This window comes from Sinocyclocheilus rhinocerous, unplaced genomic scaffold, assembly GCF_001515625.1.
Source record: "Sinocyclocheilus rhinocerous isolate Xijiao unplaced genomic scaffold, SAMN03320098_v1.1 scaffold241, whole genome shotgun sequence".
Lineage (NCBI taxonomy): Eukaryota > Metazoa > Chordata > Actinopteri > Cypriniformes > Cyprinidae > Sinocyclocheilus > Sinocyclocheilus rhinocerous.
In genome coordinates this window covers 2,453,266-2,471,602 of record NW_015659312.1, presented here as the reverse complement: position 1 = coordinate 2,471,602, position 18,337 = coordinate 2,453,266, and the positions used below count along the sequence as shown (strand labels likewise).

At 35.9% G+C, this 18,337-nt stretch overlaps 2 protein-coding genes across 2 annotated transcripts; both read right to left on the bottom strand.

Annotated features, from left to right (window-relative positions):
* Nucleotides 1–2,535: 2,535 nt before the first annotated feature.
* On the bottom strand, nucleotides 2,536–5,421 carry irgq1 (immunity-related GTPase family, q1). The gene is made up of 3 exons (XM_016532108.1): nucleotides 5,202–5,421; nucleotides 3,838–4,569; nucleotides 2,536–3,396 (listed from the first exon to the last, which is right to left on the bottom strand). Exons 1-3 carry the CDS (start codon nucleotides 5,210–5,212, stop codon nucleotides 2,682–2,684), a joined length of 1,458 nt encoding a protein of 485 aa, XP_016387594.1. The 5' UTR covers nucleotides 5,213–5,421; the 3' UTR covers nucleotides 2,536–2,681.
* A 1,433-nt stretch (nucleotides 5,422–6,854) lies between these two features.
* Nucleotides 6,855–18,337, bottom strand: LOC107723469 (E3 ubiquitin-protein ligase CBL-like). Its single transcript, XM_016532105.1, has 12 exons — nucleotides 16,981–18,337; nucleotides 12,607–12,753; nucleotides 12,156–12,312; nucleotides 11,604–11,725; nucleotides 11,309–11,446; nucleotides 11,117–11,204; nucleotides 10,287–10,418; nucleotides 9,421–9,612; nucleotides 8,160–8,288; nucleotides 8,031–8,086; nucleotides 7,515–7,570; nucleotides 6,855–7,324 (listed from the first exon to the last, which is right to left on the bottom strand). Exons 1-12 carry the CDS (start codon nucleotides 17,349–17,351, stop codon nucleotides 7,164–7,166), a joined length of 1,749 nt encoding a protein of 582 aa, XP_016387591.1. The 5' UTR covers nucleotides 17,352–18,337; the 3' UTR covers nucleotides 6,855–7,163.

The following is an 18,337-nucleotide window of genomic DNA, read 5'->3' as shown; positions in this document are numbered from 1 at the left end:
TTCGAATTGAGATCGGGAGGTCATTCCACCAGCTGGGCACAGTCCAGGAAAAGGTCCGTGATAGAGATTTTGTGCCTCTTTGGGATGGCACCACAAGGTGTTGTTCACTTGCAGAACGCAATATATATATATATATATATTTATTTCAGTAATTCAACTCAAATTGTGAAACTCGTGTATTAAATAAATTCAATGCACACAGATTGAAGTAGTTTAAGTCTTTGGTTCTTTTAATTGTGATGATTTTGGTTCACATTTAACAAAAACCCACCAATTCACTATCTCAACTAATTAGAATATGGTGACATGCCAATCAGCTAATCAACTCAAAACACCTGCAAAGGTTTCCTGAGCCTTCAAAATGGTCTCTCAGTTTGGTTCACTAGGCTACACAATCATGGGGAAGACTGCTGATCTGACAGTTGTCCAGAAGACAATCATTGACACCCTTCACAAGGAGGGTAAGCCACAAACATTCATTGTCAAAGAAGCTGGCTGTTCACAGAGTGCTGTATCCAAGTATGTTAACAGAAAGTTGAGTGGAAGGAAAAAGATGCACAACCAACCGAGAGAACTGCAGCCTTATGAGGATTGTCAAGCAAAATCGATTCAAGAATTTGAGTGAACTTCACAAGGAATGGACTGAGGCTGGGGTCAAGGCATCAAGAGCCACCACACACAGACGTGTCAAGGAATTTGGCTACAGTTGTCGTATTCCTCTTGTTAAGCCACTCCTGAACCACAGACAACGTCAGAGGCGTCTTACCTGGGCTAAGGAGAAGAACTGTACTGTTGCCCAGTGGTCCAAAGTCCTTTTTTCAGATGAGAGCAAGTTTTGTATTTCATTTGGAAACCAAGGTCCTAGAGTCTGGAGGAAGGGTGGAGAAGCTCATAGCCCAAGTTGCTTGAAGTCCAGTGTTAAGTTTCCACAGTCTGTGATGATTTGGGGTGCAATGTCATCTGCTGGTGTTGGTCCATTGTGTTTTTTGAAAACCAACGTCACTGCACCCGTTTACCAAGAAATTTTGCACTTCATGCTTCCTTCTGCAGACCAGCTTTTTGAAGATGCTGATTTTATTTTCCAGCAGGATTTGGCACCTGCTCACACTGCCAAAAGCACCAAAAGTTGGTTAAATGACCATGGTGTTGGTGTGCTTGACTGGCCAGCAAACTCACCAGACCTGAACCCCATAGAGAATCTATGGGGTATTGTCAAGAGGAAAATGAGAAACAAGAGACCAAAAAATGCAGATGAGCTGAAGGCCACTGTCAAAGAAACCTGGGCTTCCATACCACCTCAGCAGTGCTACAAACTGATCACCTCCATGCCACGCTGAATTGAGGCAGTAATTAAAGCAAAATGAGCCCCTACCAAGTATTGAGTACATGTACAATAAATGAACATACTTTCCAGAATGCCAACAATTCACTAAAAATGTTTTTATGAAGTATTCTATTTTATGTTCTTATGAAGTATTCTAATTTGTTGAGATTGTGAATTGGTGGGTTTTTGTTAAATGTGAGCCAAAATCATCACAATTAAAAGAACCAAAGACTTAAACTACTTCAGTATGTGTGCATTGAATTTATTCAATACACGAGTTTCACAATTTGAGTTGAATTACTGAAATAAATGAACTTTTCCATGACATTCTAATTTATTGAGATGCACCTGTATATACTACATATTCACCTCGTCATGGACTTAAATTAAACCACCTTTGCAACTTCGTCAGCCATTTCTTATAATCTCAACAACTGCAATAATATATGTATTCATCAAACCTCTGACAGCAATATGAACAGTCTTCATAATAACACTAAAATAGGCATACTAAGATGAATGACAGTATATCTAGTATTTTAATGCAGGATAATTAAAAAGATGCAACATATTTACAGAAGACCATGGAGTGACTGTAAAACACATTAATTTCTAGTAGGATTGACAGCGGAACTAACAGATAAATCACTAGGATTAATCTTAGCCTGGTTGTTAGCCTGCTCTGGAGCAGGTTAGCTGCAAAGAATAAATCTCCATAGTAACATAATTTAGCTTAATTTAGCCTGCTTTCATGCAACTGAGTCAGGGCTAAATTCAACCAGGATAACTGGAAAATCCCAGCTTAATCCCTTATCCTGCTTTTGTGCAATACCCCTCTGGAAAGTGCACATAGGGGCAAACTACTAAAAACTTAATTAATATAGTTTCACTAAAATTATTTCTACGATTTTTAGGTCCCCAAATACAAATAATACAAATACAAATAATAATTGTAAAAAAAAATACAAATAATAATAAAAAACACTAAATATTATGTTAGTATAACTTACCTACAGTTCATTACAAACTGTTTTTTTTAATGGTTTGCATAACAAGAGACAAAGCATGGTGTATTTTTCATAAACATTTTATTAAACAAGAAATAGTCTTAACAGTGAAATGATCTGAGAATGTGCAGTTATTACAATAACTACAAAAGAAAAATACAGAATTATACAGTATATTAAACAATCAAACATTATTTGCTAATTCAATTTATATATTATTGCACACCCATTTTAAACAGCAGTTATATTAGTACGCTTAAATATTTAATGGAAATTAAACCGAAATCAAGTCATTTTAAAGCAGTTTACTGCTGCATCATATCTTACACTTCTATGTTTTTTTATAAGTATTATTTATGTTCCTTTACTGTGTTTGCTATATAATATGCAAAAGCACTTGTCCTGACAGTCTTGAGGTCACTGGAGAGTGCATCTTCCAAACCTACAAAGTCAAATGCACACCTGTCTAGGTTGTTGATGAGAAAAATCTGCTTTTCAGACAGTTTTGCCATCTGAAGCTCCTGGGTAAATTGTGCCCGAAGCCCATCAAGTATGTCAGTCTCAACACAGCACAACTCACTTTGAGTTTGTAGATGACAGTCTACTTTGGTCTGGACTAAGAGGTAATGCTTCCTTAATTCTTCAACTGCTTTGGCTAGTTTTAAATGGCGTGCTTTCTGCCAGTCTGATACAATGATGATAAAGAAGTCATACCAATTCAGGACTTGTTTCATTTCATACATCGAGTAATCCATGACTCCCTCTATGCCGGATATGTCCCAGAACCGGACATCTGGGTATCCCAGACTCATTGCTGGGTTGCTGATGGACACTGATGCTGCACCACACTCTTCATTCTCCAGCCCAATTAAGGTATTTACAAAAGTGGACACTCCAGAGCCTGTCTCACCCAAAACTGCAACATCTAGCTGAAAGTGACTCAAAGCCTGCAGTACAACACTGACTTTTGCAGCTGCAAAACCTGTGCGCTTATACATATTTTGCAATGTTGTGATGTCCTCAGCTTGAAGTTTGCTAGTCTGTTGGATGTGATTTGTAGCATACCTAAAGTAATAAATAAATATAAATTACATGAATGTTAGGGTGAATGACGTTACATTCATTGTTTGCCCTCTCTATTATTACTATTTTTCTTCAGGAATACATTCAATATATCAGTCATCAATGCAATGACTTAAATAGACCTCATCTATGATGACCATGTTCTTAATTTCTGAGTTAAAATTAACTGTTTGGGATATAAAGTCCAAAAAGTAAAAAATTCATAATTCATGACTTTAAAAACTTTACATTTACAAAAACTTTGGAGAATAACGGTTAAAATGTGTACCTGTATTCAAGGTGAAAATATGTTTACTTTACTAAACATGACATGTTAAAAATCATTAAATTTAATGTTTTCTAGAAAATGGTACAAACATTTTAAATACAATGGATTTCAAAGTATTAAACATTTCCTACAGTTTTGAACAAGCATTTACTTACCTTGCTTTTATCCATCCTCCATGTAACATCTTGTCCAGAAAACTTGGAAATAGCTCTGCGCTAAGTTGAGAAACCTCATCTTTAAAAGTGTCTGTGAGCTTCTGCAACTCATAATTTTGTGTGTCAATGGTTGACACTAGGAACACATGTGGGTCCAGTTTCTTCTCCTTCAGATATTTCTTACAGTCCTGTCTCATTTGATCCAATTCATGTATTTCAGAGAATTGTTTTTTCTTTCTCTGGGACCGCATGTCATTATCAATTTTTGTTCTAATGAAATAATATGGCTTCTTTTTTTGCTCAATTTCATCAAACAACAGCATGTTGTTTTCTCTGACTCTCTCTGATATCACAACCATGAACATGTCATATAGATCAAAGTTCATTGTCTTTACATAACTCTTGGATCCAAAGGAAGGGGTGCCCATCCCTGGAAGATCCCACAGTCTGACATGTGGAAGATTTGGATGCTGATACATGGTTGCTTGCTTTGTGGTTTCCACAGCTCCAGTTGGAGCAGCCCCTGCATCATCAGGATTCAATCCAAGGAATGCATTGATAAGAGAAGACTTTCCTGCACCAGACTCTCCAGTCACAGCGATATCTATCTTAAAACGGCCAAAGACTTCTAAAAGAGACATAAGCTGGTGGGGAATTTCCTCAGGGCTTTCAGAGGCAAACACATTCTTGATTTTGTTGAAATAATCCTCTTGTATTTTTGCTGGTAAAAATCTACAGAAAACAGAACACGCTGTCAACACTTTATGCTGTGTAACATTTTAAAGAACATTATTCCATCATCCCACATTTGGGGTTCTTGGCCTTTTGTGTAGTTGGAGGTCCAGTGAACTATTCTGTAAAAATAAAAAGATACTCGAGGCACTTTGGGTTCCTTTGGAGAAATCTCTCGACACTCTTTTGAAGGTGCCTCAAATATCACTGTGTGTGTCATATTTATGAGGAATGAATCTGAGAAAGCCGAAATGGTGCCTCAAGTATTTTTACACGGTTCAAACATGTCGCTTTCTCGCCGTTCCACTGCATTGCGATTTAATATTTTTAGATAGGCTAAACACGAGCTACACATGTCGCCGACCCTTGCGTCGCTTCAAGCTGCTTTTTAAGACATTTTAAGATGTAGTGTCAAGTTAGGCTACAAGACGTTTAAGCGCAAAACCGCGTTCATTTGTAAACGGCCCGAGTTGACTTATAGCTGTTGAAATAAGCGCTACTGAATTTTGATAGAAAAATGTGCAGTCAGCAACTAGACGGCTGTACGTAAAAAGTAGGAAAATAACATCGCATAGGCCTATATAAATACATAGAGTTGTCGTGTTTTTGGAGAGTCAAATAAATCCACTCACCCATTGTCCATTGCGCTGATGTTTATGTTGGTTTCAGTTTCCCCTAAATCCAAGGAAATCGAAAGTAGCCTATGCGATGTGCTCAAAACGCATTAATAAATCTAACATTGTCATACTTAGGCTTTCTTCACAGTTTGATTTTAAAAACTGTCAATCTTACAAACACGACCCCGTTTTTTCACGCCAAATACCAAATGTAAACACGCTTTCACTTGAAGTCTAGCAGTAGGGACGAGGGAATGACGTTGTGAACGCGAATCTGAAGACGCTTAAGACAAATGACTTACTAGCAGTGGCGTGCAAAGATATAGATTCTAAATATAGCCTAGGCCTATTTTCAGATTGTGTATTACTTACACACACACACACACACACACTTGCATTTGTGGTTTACGGGGACTCTCCATAGGCGTACTGGTTTTTATACTGTACAAACCTACACACCTAAACCTACACCTTACAGAAAACTACTGGCAATTTTTTAATTTAATAAAACACCGTTTTGTATATTTTTTATTACTTTTGTTTTACGGGGACACCGGAAGTGTCGTCATATGCATGTTTACGTTGTAGTACCCATGTCATTATACACATTTGTGTCCTCATAAACCATATATAGGCTACCAGTACACACACACACACATATTTAATTTTAAATAAAATCTAATCTTTTTTTTTTTGTTGTTGCTGTTGAAAAAGTGATAGCACTGTGTTGGGTTTTAAATGCCCATGATTAACCTTTATTGCTGTAAGCCACCTGCTATGCCTAGGCTTCCCCAATATGCATCATCTTTATGCATCATATAAACATAACAACATGGTAAATAATAACAACATTACAGGTACCAGGACGGGTGACATTTATTTAAATATATTTTTCTTGTCTTTCTCACTTCTGTTAGCTTAATTTCTTACAGCAACCAGAGTGTGTTGATGTGTGTAATGTAGTCTAGTATAATTATCTTCCAAAATAATGTTGACAATCGTTCAGTTTTAGTGCAAATATTAAACCTACTACATTCATGCATAATAGAAAGATTGTTTATGTAAGATATTTATGATTTAGCTTGCTCAGATTATTGGCAAAATGGGGGCAGCAAAAAACAGATCACATGTTGTATGGCTTGAAGGTCAGGTTTAACTTAACCCTGGCACACTATAACAAATCATGTGAAACTCATTATAAAAGAATGAAGGAAACAAGAAGAATGCATTCAGGTGAATCCCAACCACCTCTAAACAAACAGAAGGATCCAGTATTTTAACACAAATTGAGTTCTGGCTCAATCCAGCAGAGGGCAGCAGAGACAATCCAGAGATCATTAATAAGAAAGTCACAGCAGTATGGAGCAATCGGTTGTTATAATTCTCATTTACTGTCAGGATTGGAAAAACATTGTTTTATTGGACAGATCTGGCACCAAAACAAAGGTTTTCAGAGATTTTCTAGGCAATACAAAGAATAAATATCAATGGATGTTTGTTTCAATTCTTTTACTAAATACGAAACTGTAAATCTGCAAACTGTTATGTAATGTGAAACTTTGTTTGGTTTGGTCTGGTGTGAACTGAAATTACTTACACGCTTCCATCTTATTTAGATAAAGTTAAACAACCTATATCTTAAGATATAAAAGAAAACAAGTCTGCTGTTTGTTTTATTTTATTTATCTTATTTTATTTTATTGGTCTGTCAAAACACAGTGCTTGTTCTCTAAAAATTTAGTAGCCATGAGGTAGAATTTAAAATGTGTTAAAAAAGGTGTGAGCAGTAAGATGCATCTTTTCTGCTGTCAATGCAAAGTTCAATTGAACTTACATTTCTACATACAGTACATGTTCCGAATCTGGTGATTATTGAGTCCTTTGAATAATTGTGGTTGTCCATTGTTGCTGATATCACACAATTGCTTTGTCTTGCCAATATACTTTACAGTCTGAAGTCTGAGGTGAATTTTGCTGTCAGGATGAAGTGTTTCCTTCTATCTCCCCATGAATGTGACTTCCTGAGGGAGACGCTGAATCCGCCACACCTCTGTCATGATCTTCTTCTTCCTTGTCCCTTCTTTTCGCTCTCCTCTTCATTTTTACACTTTCTGGAGGCCCTTCCCAGGACACCCCACCTACACAGACAGGAAATTATGTTTCATCAGATATGGTCTACTCCATGTCCTTTCAAGCCCTGCCACCAGATGTCAGTACAACAGCAACAAAGGTAATGTTTAGTTGTCTCAAGTGTTCAACAGAACGTGTCACAAAGATATTTAATGAATAACAAATATCACAGTTATGAAAGTTAGTTATGATACCCACTGTGTCTGACATATGGCAAAGAGGAGTGACAGAAGTCTTCCAAAAGTTCCTCACTTCTGAATCCAGTTGGTCAGTAAAGAAGCAGAAAAAGGATAGCAGAAATAGACATAATTATGCAAACTTATTATTTTAATTTATTAACTTATTAATGCATCAAACATTTGATTATAGCTACAGTAACCCCAAAACGTATTGGACAGTTAAGGCTTTCTGAAAATGTGAGAATTGTAATTGCATTAGGTGAAAAATGCATCATGTGGCAACAAGTGGCATCTGAAAGCAACTAGCATGATAGCTAACTTCACTTTTCGTAACTATTTATACAATGAATTTTAACCACTTAGTGTCAAGGTTATTTTTGGTGGATGCATGACATCAATTACCATCAAGATCAAACAGGCGTCCAAACAGAAGATCTAATGCAAATGTATTCATGCATTATTGCCAAATACTTGTAAGGAGAATCTTACCCATGAGTACTATGTTGTAAAAAATATTATTCAGAACATTTCTTACCTATCTGAGGAAGTTTGTCTTAGCATGTTTTCTGACCAGGAACCGTGTTTGACTTTCTGCGGTAAGAACATGATAACTGATTCTCATGATTACAGTTCTGAATTCACTTACCAAGCTAGATTGGCTGACCTGTGTGCCTATGCTCAAGGATCTGGAGGGTGGTTTGGGAGATGGACAAGGGGAGAGTGAATGTCTTTTGGGAGGAAGGGGAGGAGGTGACAGACTGGAACGGGGAACTTGATACTCCTCCTGAGAAATCTGAAATAGTGAGAGAGGAATGAGATTAAACACTCATTAAAGTCAGATTGAACTGAAGAATTGCACACATTCAGAACACATTTGAACTGACTAATTACAGACCCATCTCAAATCTTCCTTTTATGTCTAAAATTTTAGAAAAAGTTGTGTCTGCTCAACTGTGCTCCTTCCTGCAAAAAAATTACCCAAATTTGATTAGTAATGCGTTATATTACTGCGTTACAGCAAAACGTAATATACTACTGTAATATTATTACTTTTGTAATGCGTTACTCCCAACACTGCAAATAACAGACACTTGAGAATACAAAATATAATCGAGAACATCAAAAATTGTGATCATGAATACAATACAATTTATCATGCAGCCCTATCTGAACTGAACCAACACTGAACTGACTTGAGCTAAATAATGACACATATTAGAGCTACTTTAGCAGAATCTTAATACCCTCCATAGCTCAGTTTTCATAAGTGATTCTGCTATTTACTGTGAAGCTGCTTTGACACAGGCTGTATTGTATAAAGAGCTATAGAAACAAAGGTGACTTGACAAAATACTCAATGAGTGTTTATTCAGGGATGCACCAGTTTTCAAATTCTAGCAATTAGGGACATGCCAATATTCGTTTTCATGTCATGGCTACTAACCACTAAATGGATGATATTAAAATGTTATACAAAGGTTAAAATGAAAATAAATCATTTTAATTGCTACAAGTGATTTTAGGCATCACAACATATACATTAACAGTATATGATTTTTTTTTTTTTTACTAAATGTAACATTTAACAGTGTTTTAAAAGATTAACTTTAAGTGAGCTTTAGATGGTGACAAAGTTAATCTAAATGTTAAAACTGGAAATGAGCATTCACAATGAAATATAGTATAAACAAATGTATCTGTAACATTGGCTGATAACTGATATAGTACAGATATATTATGCATTCCTGGTTTAGTCACCTATAATCTAGACATTACCCTGCAGTATAATTATATAAATAGGGTACCCTACACACAAGAGTAAAATCTCATAAATGTTCAATAAGCCAAAGACAATGTAAGTCATAAAATGTGGATTTCAGATTGGCAAGCAAAGGTTTCCTGATTCCAAAATTACATACTCTCACCTTTTTCATACAAGCCAGTTTTTTCATCACCAGCTCTACATCCACATGATCCTCCTCCTCATCTTCATCGTCCTCCTCTTCCTCTTTCTCCCCTGCCCTCCTGTCTCTGGTTGGCAGATAGGGCTCAATGAGGATGGACTCTGTGCCTCTGATGTCACAGCGGCAGTAGGGGCATGTGTGCCCGTCTGACTTCTGCATATCAGAGGGAGTGACACAACTTTCAACACACAAATTCACATACTTATTTAATGCACAGGTACTGAAACCATGGACTCAATTTCTTAGCTCCCAAGGGCATCCTTCCCCTGAACATCATACCACAAGAAAGATTTGCTTATCTTATGACATCTTACGAGAGTTGCACTAGTCTTTTGAATGTGTTACATTGTAAGATGTAGAGCTGCCGAAATGCATCACATCCTCTCATTCTCTAGGGTCAATGTGATCTTAGCATTCAATGAAGTGTGACTTGAGAGAAGTGGAAAATCAGTCACTATGCACACATATGCTTCATCAAACACAGGCAGGAAGCTTGAGCCAAAATGTCAGGTCATGTTGCATGACAATGTGGCAAACACTGTATTTCATGCAGAACTGCTTTCTGAATGACTTTGCTTCATGCAAGTATTTAATTATCAGTTTATGTTAATGGTTTATTGTTATTAAAATAATTCTATTCTAATGAGATCTATTTATGATGTTTATATATATATATGCACCAACAATGGAAAAACACAACCACGTCATCATGTATAGTTGTTCTGGATGTGGGTTTGCGGTGTAACCTTATCATGCTTGTGAGTGTGAATGTAAGTGTGAATGGGAGATGGTTATAAAGGTCTGAGCACAATAGGAAAACAATATACCTGCCAGCCAGTCAAGCAGGGCTGACACAGCAGATGGCCGCAGGGCTGAATGCGAGTGTCCTTGTCTCGTTCTGTGCAGATTTTGCAGAGCTGAAATGTGCTGCCAATCTCACAGTATAATTCATACTGCTCCTGAAGAGAGAAGTTCAACAAATAAAGGAGAGAGAAAACAGTCAATCTTGCATTAGAGAAAAAAAAATGCACTTACATTCAAGGAACGAGCATATTTCAAATATGAAAAATAAAAAAAAATAAAAAAAGAAGAAGCAGAGGACCATGTATAGGATAGTGTAATGTTTAAATGAAAAATTAAAAATGTAGGCAATAATTTAATGTAGTATTACATAATAGTAATTATTATTATCATTTACATTTTTCTTGTAATGTTGTGATCCAAAGAAAGGGCATTGTAGTGTTAGTTTAGTATCATTGAAATACTATTATAGTTTTTGTTAATATTTTGAGGGTTGGTTTTTATATATTTTTTATTTTAATTTTAGTTAAAATTTTAGTAATTTGTTGTGTTTTTGTCTTTTTTTTTTGTAATTTCTGTTTATATATATATATATATATATTATATGTGTGTGTATGTATATACGTATGTAGTCTATGTATGTCTACATAGTTTTTTATAAATTATTTCTGTTTTTGTTTTAGTTATTTTAATACATCAAGTTAACTAAATTAAATGAGATAAAAATAAATGTACTGAAATAAAAAGTTTTTTATATTTTATTTTAGTTAACATTTATTCTATTTGAAGTAAAGAAAATGTTTTTTAATGGTATGTATATATATATATATATATCTTGACTTTAACTTTCAGTTACTTCAGTGACTTTGATTCGACCCTTGTGAGTTGGACTGCACAGGCTGGTGAGGTCAGGGTTCACATCACGCCCATCAGGGTATAAGTAGCTGCAGATATAAGCATTCCAGATTATGTTAACACTATGACATCAGATTTTATTTCAGAGTGTTTTTATTTTTTTTCTTGAAATAATATTAGATTGTGAACTCACCAGCCCTCCCTGAAGCCTTGTATGAGTGCTTGGTAGAGAGGTGTATTTTGGGGAATGGTTTGCACAATGCTGCCATCACTGGTCACATGACCAATCGCCCACTGACCCATTTGTGTGCAACTGAGACGAAAGATGTAGCTGTGGGGAGAGCCAGTCAGAGTTCAGATCTAAACCACTGTAATTCTGTAAGTTTAAACCTAGATAAACAAACTGTAATATTTTGGTTTATTTACTTTTTTGGTTAGTTGCATAGTTAGTTCATTTTAGCCCTGCTATAGTCTGGTGTATGTCTTACCTGCCAGGACGATGTCTGTAGTGCTCTAGTCGGACCCTGACCTGGTCATAGGTGAGAAACGCCATGTATCCTGGGTGAGTTACTGCTAAATGATTCCAGTTTCTTAACAAAGTTGGCCAGGGCTGAAGGAAGAATAGAAGATTAAATAGCTTAAAGCTAAAAAATAAAAAAAATAAATAAGGAAAGGAATGACAGGACCAGGAGGTAATTTTTACTGCTGCACTCTCCACGAATACAATACAAAATAAGGCCCGAAACTTATAAAAAAAATATTATAAATACATGTATATAATATATAAATGTTAAAATTATCTACTTTTCGCGTTAGATTTATTTTATATGATTTAGTTTATCAAGCATATCTAGAAAGTCTCACGAAAATGACTGAATTCATGGAATGTACCTGCTACTTAAAAAAAAAAAAAAAAACATTTGTCATGTTTTTATAGGTAATTATAATAAATATTATAGTATAGTATAAATAGTATAGATATAATTATAGTAAATATTATAGGTAATATCTAACAAAAGTTCTCCTCAAGCTTAGGATACCTGAAAAAGTCTGGTGAATATATCAAACTCAAAGATTGATATGTGATCATTACAAGTGAGATCAACCGTGGACTTCAAAGCCATGGACTCCATTCCCTCTTCAAAGTAATGAACCCTCCTCAGCTGCTGTTTAAAAATGTTCCACTGCACTATACATCTGAGAGAGAGAGAGAGAGAGAGAGAGAGAAAGAGAGAGATTACTGTATTATACTATATATTATACTGTATTATAGTACTTAGATGTATATTTTGCTTCTGTAAATCTGTCTAATCCCTTATTTTATTTTTATTTCTAGTTTATATACTTACATACATTATTAATTCATTTTGCACTTCATGCTTAATACTTTTTATATATTATTATTATGAGGTGGTGGTGGGGGGGGGTTCCAAAAATTGATGGATAGGGTTTAAATTTTCAATACACATTAAAAAAAAAAAGTTTTCATACTTGTGTCCAAAGGCTTTCCTCCAGAAGTCTTTGGCCTCTGTCTTTGTAATTCTATAAGTATCACCCTGAAATCTTCCCCCGGGAAACAAAGTTTGTATTTCATTCAACATGTGGCTGAGGAGGAGTGACAACTTAGTAAGATTTCTCCTGAAAAAGGAAACAAACGTTTAAAAAAAAAACATTTAAAAAAAAATATTTTGTGAGTTGCACAAATATTACCCCTGCATATATTACACGGTAAAACACATTCGTCTGTATATAAAGTGGGTAAAAATACTACGTGCGCAGAAGAGCTGTGGTGCTTGTTTTCTGATTTGTGTGCATATGATAATTGTTTGTTGATGTGTGATATAATCGTGTCAACAAGTTGCACAAACATATACTCAAAAATAAACAAAAAGCTGGCATAAGCACGATGCACTCTAACTTTTAGAAACAGGAAGTAGTACTTTGATACATCCTGTCCTGTGTGTCTGTGGTGGGGCTGACAGAATTTTCCATTACTAATTGATCAAAGAGATTGCCATGGTAGCGTCAGCATCCTCTACACAACATGGCACAGATCGGCACCTCTCATCTGTTATTCTCTTGTCAATAAATCTGCAATCTGATTTAACAAAGATTAAATCAGATTGCAGATTTCATTTTATATTAAGTCTAAATGTAGAGAAAATAAATAGCATATTTATTAAAAAAGCACACAACAGGGCAGATGTCATATGCATTGTATTTAAAAATGGTGTAGTAAGTGATGTTTGAAGAAATCAATGCTTCAACTTTTCATTGTGATATAATAATGACTACAGTGTATTTTTGATGTTGTAAATAAGATTATGTTCTACAAGAAAATACTATTTCAGTCTTTCTACTTAAACATTTCATGTTCAATTCAACATGTTACTTGCTCTTTCTCTGTAATTATTTGTGAAATTTACTAGCAATTTTTGAGTGAAAACAGTTTTACCAGCAATATTTTTTTCACATTCCTTGAGGCTGTTAATGTTTGACTGTGGATAATGTGGCTTACTGTGTTGAGATGCATATGCAGTTGGGTGCTAAACTGACCAACCTGTCTTGTATGCAACAAATTTTTCCACTCAGACAATATGACCGCTTTGTTTCTACTTTTAGTAGCTTAGCCACAAAGCCCTCATTTTGTCTTATCTTTTCTCTGAGCAGCGCCTCTGAAGCCTGAAGAAGGAACAGGGTGTGACCCACTGTATCTATTTATCAAATATATTAAGCATGGTGTTCAGATTATGTGTATATTTTGTCAGCATATCAAACATGTGTATTTTAAAGTATGCATACATTCACACATAGTGGTACTGCTTGTTTTCTTTCAGATCTTTTCTGAACACTAAAGGTCCAGTTCTGACATGTTGTATGAAATATTGAATACATTGCAGCTCAAGTGGAAAGTAAAAAAAGAATGTTGTGACTTGAAGGTCCTGCTATTCAGCTTCACACAGAAGAGAAGGTAAAACAATTTGCGGACATTGCGAACAAGCCTTATATTTACTGGCACTTGGAGATAAATGAGGAGTAGACCAAATATTATCTATTACGTCTCAGGTTATTCTCAAATTTGATGTATTATTTGAGGAGCATATTTCACTCTCTCATTTTGCCATGCATAAATAAAATAATAATAATACTAGTAAAGTAAAGTTTTGTGATCAGGAAGTAAAGAGAACGGCCACTGCTGTGCCGAAACATGACATTAAACTGCTGGCCTCCATTGCCAGAGGAAAGTTTCCTCCGTTTCCATGATGATAATGCCGCACTATATACACACTGGTCATTAGTAGTCACAGCAGACCAGAAACTTGGTCAAGCCTCACAACAAAGTCTAAATAGGGACTGCTATGTTTGGTTTCTTAAGATCGAAAACAAGCCGTTTTATTGCAGTCAGTGTTATTGGTAAGGTTTACTAGGAACGTTTTTACTAGGATAATTTTTCCCATGCAAAACTGATCCACATCTTTATATGTGTGTGGACATGTCAGCATTAATATTTACATTCTTTTGGCAGACATTTTTGCTAAACATTCTATTTATTGGTACAAGTAGCATGCAGATGTTTAACTTTATCAGTGTGGTAATTTCATGTGATGACCAAATTTGAATACTTTTCTACCACTACTTCAATAGTTTTAATACTTTTAGTATTAAATAGCTTGTGTTTTTGCACGTTCTTGGTGGTCTTTTTTTTATGAGATTAGACCATTACAACAACCATAGAACCAATATTAGAGAAGTAGCAATACGCCTTGAATTTAAGTAGTATTGACATTTTCAGATTCTTCAAAGTTACCAAAAAGTGATTGCATTTTTGTCCCAGCTAAATGGTAAATGGGGTTGGGGGAACATCATAGTGCTGCTCTATTGAAGAAACGTGTTAACAACTTTAATTTACACCCACACACACATACATATTTATATATAATATATACACATTCACAGGCACACATTCACATAAAAGCAAGTTAACTTTTTCTATCTATCTACGTTAAAGGGTTAGTTCACCCAAAAATGAAAATTAGCCCATAAATTACTCACCCTCAAGTCATTCTAGGTGTATATGACTTTCTTCTTTCAGACGAATCCAGTCGGAGTTATATTAAAAATTGTATTTGATCTTTCAAGCTGTTTCATGGCACTCAGCGGGTGTTGCATGCATCAGTCCAAAAATTAAAGTGATTATTACGCACTGTTGTACACTGGAAGCAGTTCAAAAACGCATCGATTCGCTACAGAAGGCCTTTGTTCACCCCCCCGGAGAACATTTTATTTAACTGCTGTTGGACTGATGCATGCAACACCTGCTGAGTGGCATGAAACAGCTTGAAAGATCAAAGACCATTTTTAATATAACTCCAACTGGATTCGTCTGAAAGAAAAAAGTCATATACACCTAGGATGACTTGAGGGTGAGTAATTTATGGGCTAATTTTCATTTTTGGGTGAACTAACCCTTTAAGGTTCTGACATGTGTCTGAATCAACAGTCATCTAAATTAGTGTTGAAACCAATCACTTTCTTCACACAATTATAGTGTAGTTAATGCAGATATCCTGTTTTATGCATGTAACTGCTGATGAGCGGTTGAGTCAGGGGCGCGGTAGAGGATTTTAAACAAAATCCTTATATTAAACAGCCCAAACACTTATAGATGAACATACAAATTAATGAAGACAAATATATGAGAACGAATATATATTTGTGTTTTGTGATTTTAGCTAAATTATTATTTTTTTCTTTAATTTTTTTATTATTTTAAGGGGATTTTACTAAATATTAACCACTAAATTATGCACAATTTATCATCTGCAATATCATGGTGTATCTAGATGGCTGTATAGCCCTATATATAAATACAAACCATTTGCTGCAGAGTGTGAGAACTTAAGACATAAAGCACATTACTTGTATCAGGTTATTCATTGATATATTTTCAGACATTATTAAAGACTACATTTAGTAAAAGTTTAAATTTAAATGTTGATTTGGTGGTTGAGATGTGCATCCTATTTGAAAAAATCTGCATCACAATCAGCAACTGGTAAATTGATATTCCAGTAGCTTTACTGGCATGGTAAAAAGTCTTTACAAAGCATTGACAGCTCTTCGAACCAATGGTGTTGAGCATTATCAAATTTAGAGGCTACAATTCATAGTTTTCGGTCACATGACTGGCTCGAAGACCTGGTGGGCAAAACATCCATAGAATTGCAGCACAAGTTTGTCAATTTTCCATTTGTTTCCAGTCCACAAATATTTAGATCTTTTGATTACTGGACTTACACATCTTCGTCGAGCTCGAAGACAGTTTACCATCTGATCTCACTCTAGGCTACATAGGACGGGACGGAACCATGCAGTGCATGGGGAGGGGGGTAATTTTGCCGGAAATGCAGAAATAAGCCGTAATTTTGTTTTATTTATAACTCTTGGGTAGATACATTTATAATTTCTATTGCATTACTACTAGTACTGTTACTGCTAATAAAACAGATCTCTGGGGGGCCCCAAAAGTGCGTGGGTCCTAACTCAATAATTTGCAACATGTCAAATAACCATTAGAGAATTGTTAGACTGTTAGGTTAGGGTTAGGGTTAGGCTGATATGTACTTGCGTATACGTTACTTATAGTCATCAGAATATCTGTTAGGGAACCATTAAAAATAAGCGTTACCTTATAATAAAAATGTGTGTGTATACCTTCTGTCTGTTTTTAAACTTTTAATATCATTCAGTCAGCTCAACTCTGATCATCTCTGAGATGTTTGAATATGTCCACCTGAAAAACACACATACTGAGTGCAGTACATAGACTAAAACTGACCTCTGCGCTGTTTGGTTTTCTCTTACCTGTAGCTTGATGTCTCTTCAAACATCTTCTCCTTGCCATCCTTGAACAGCAGCACAGCTCTATCTGCCTTGTCCAGCAAGTGTCGAATATGGATCCTCAGATAATCACCCTCGTCCCCTCGTGGCACGGCCATCATGGACCCCCTGTAGGGAGCCCATACTTCTGTCAGGTGGATGGTGGTCTCTGACACTAGTTCGGGAAGGTACGGCGGGCTGTTTTTAAGACCCAGCCTGGGGTCAGTGCTCAGTTTATGCAGTTTGTCGAGTCTCCTGAGAACTTTATCAAGAAGTTTACGGTCCGCGCTGGTGTGGGGCTGGGACATGGATTGAGAAGTGTCAGGAGTTTGACTCGAACGTCTAGCTGTTGCCATGATAGATTAGATATATCCAATGTGCCACACGTGGAGTGCTAGTTAAGATTCAGACATGTGTCAGAATCAACAGGCATCTAAAATAGTGTTGAAACCAATCACTTCCTTCACACAATTGAAGTGTAGTTGATGCTGATATCCTCTTTTATGCATGTAACTGCTGCTGATGATCGGTTGAATTTTTGAAGAACGTCATTTTTAGCAGATCTAGCATGAAAAGATGAAAACCTCTGCAGCTATAACTTATCAAACAGCCAGATACAATAACAAGTGGTTCATTTGTTTCCCCATTATTCTCCGAAAAGAAATCTATTTTTAGGAAACGTGATTTATCTGAAAATCACTTCCCCAGTAACTATTTGTCCTGTTATCACTGGTGATGATATAATGTAAAACAGCAGTTTAAACGTAGCTGTAATTGTGATGATTTCAAAATGAACAGTCATCTTGCCACTGCAAAACTCTGTTCAATAATGCAGTTTACAAACCTTGTGTTGTCCAAGTCAAGGTCCACGGGTCATATCAAGTGCGAAGAAGTGATGAGCAACGTTTGTCATCAAGATACATTCCTCACAAGCAGAACAAGAAAAGCTTACCTACCCAAACAACACAGGCGCAACACCTGACCAAAAAAAAAAAAACTATGCAGGTTGGTTTCAGTGAAAAAAGTGCTACTGCTCCATTGAAAAAAGGTGCAAAGTTTTAGTCATGTGTCCTTTTGCCATGTCTCCATTACAAAGACTGCTCACAAGCAAAGAGAAACCCAAAACCATGACACCAAAAATACTCGAAATACTAATGCTTTACTTTCAGATCTACCGGCCTCCGGGTCCTACCATCACTCCACCCATACAGACATTTGGTGCTCTTGCTCAGCCTTTTTCTCTCTCATTCATTTGGTTTCTTTCAGTCTGTCTGATTTGATCTCTGTGTCCTAAATTTTGAAGAGGCACTCACGCTCATGCTGGTTAAGGACAGGAACTCAA

Coding starts and splice junctions, on each gene's coding strand:
- irgq1 (XM_016532108.1), bottom strand. Junction 3,397..3,837: donor GGAGGATGGATAAAAGCAAG/GTAAGTAAATGC, acceptor TTATTACTTTAG/GTATGCTACAAATCACATCC.
- LOC107723469 (XM_016532105.1), bottom strand. CDS start 17,351: ATGGCAACAGCTAGACGTTCGAGTCAAACTCCTGACACTTCTCAATCC. Junction 11,205..11,308: donor CAAGGCTTCAGGGAGGGCTG/GTGAGTTCACAA, acceptor TTATATCTGCAG/CTACTTATACCCTGATGGGC. Junction 9,613..10,286: donor CCTGCTTGACTGGCTGGCAG/GTATATTGTTTT, acceptor TCTGATATGCAG/AAGTCAGACGGGCACACATG.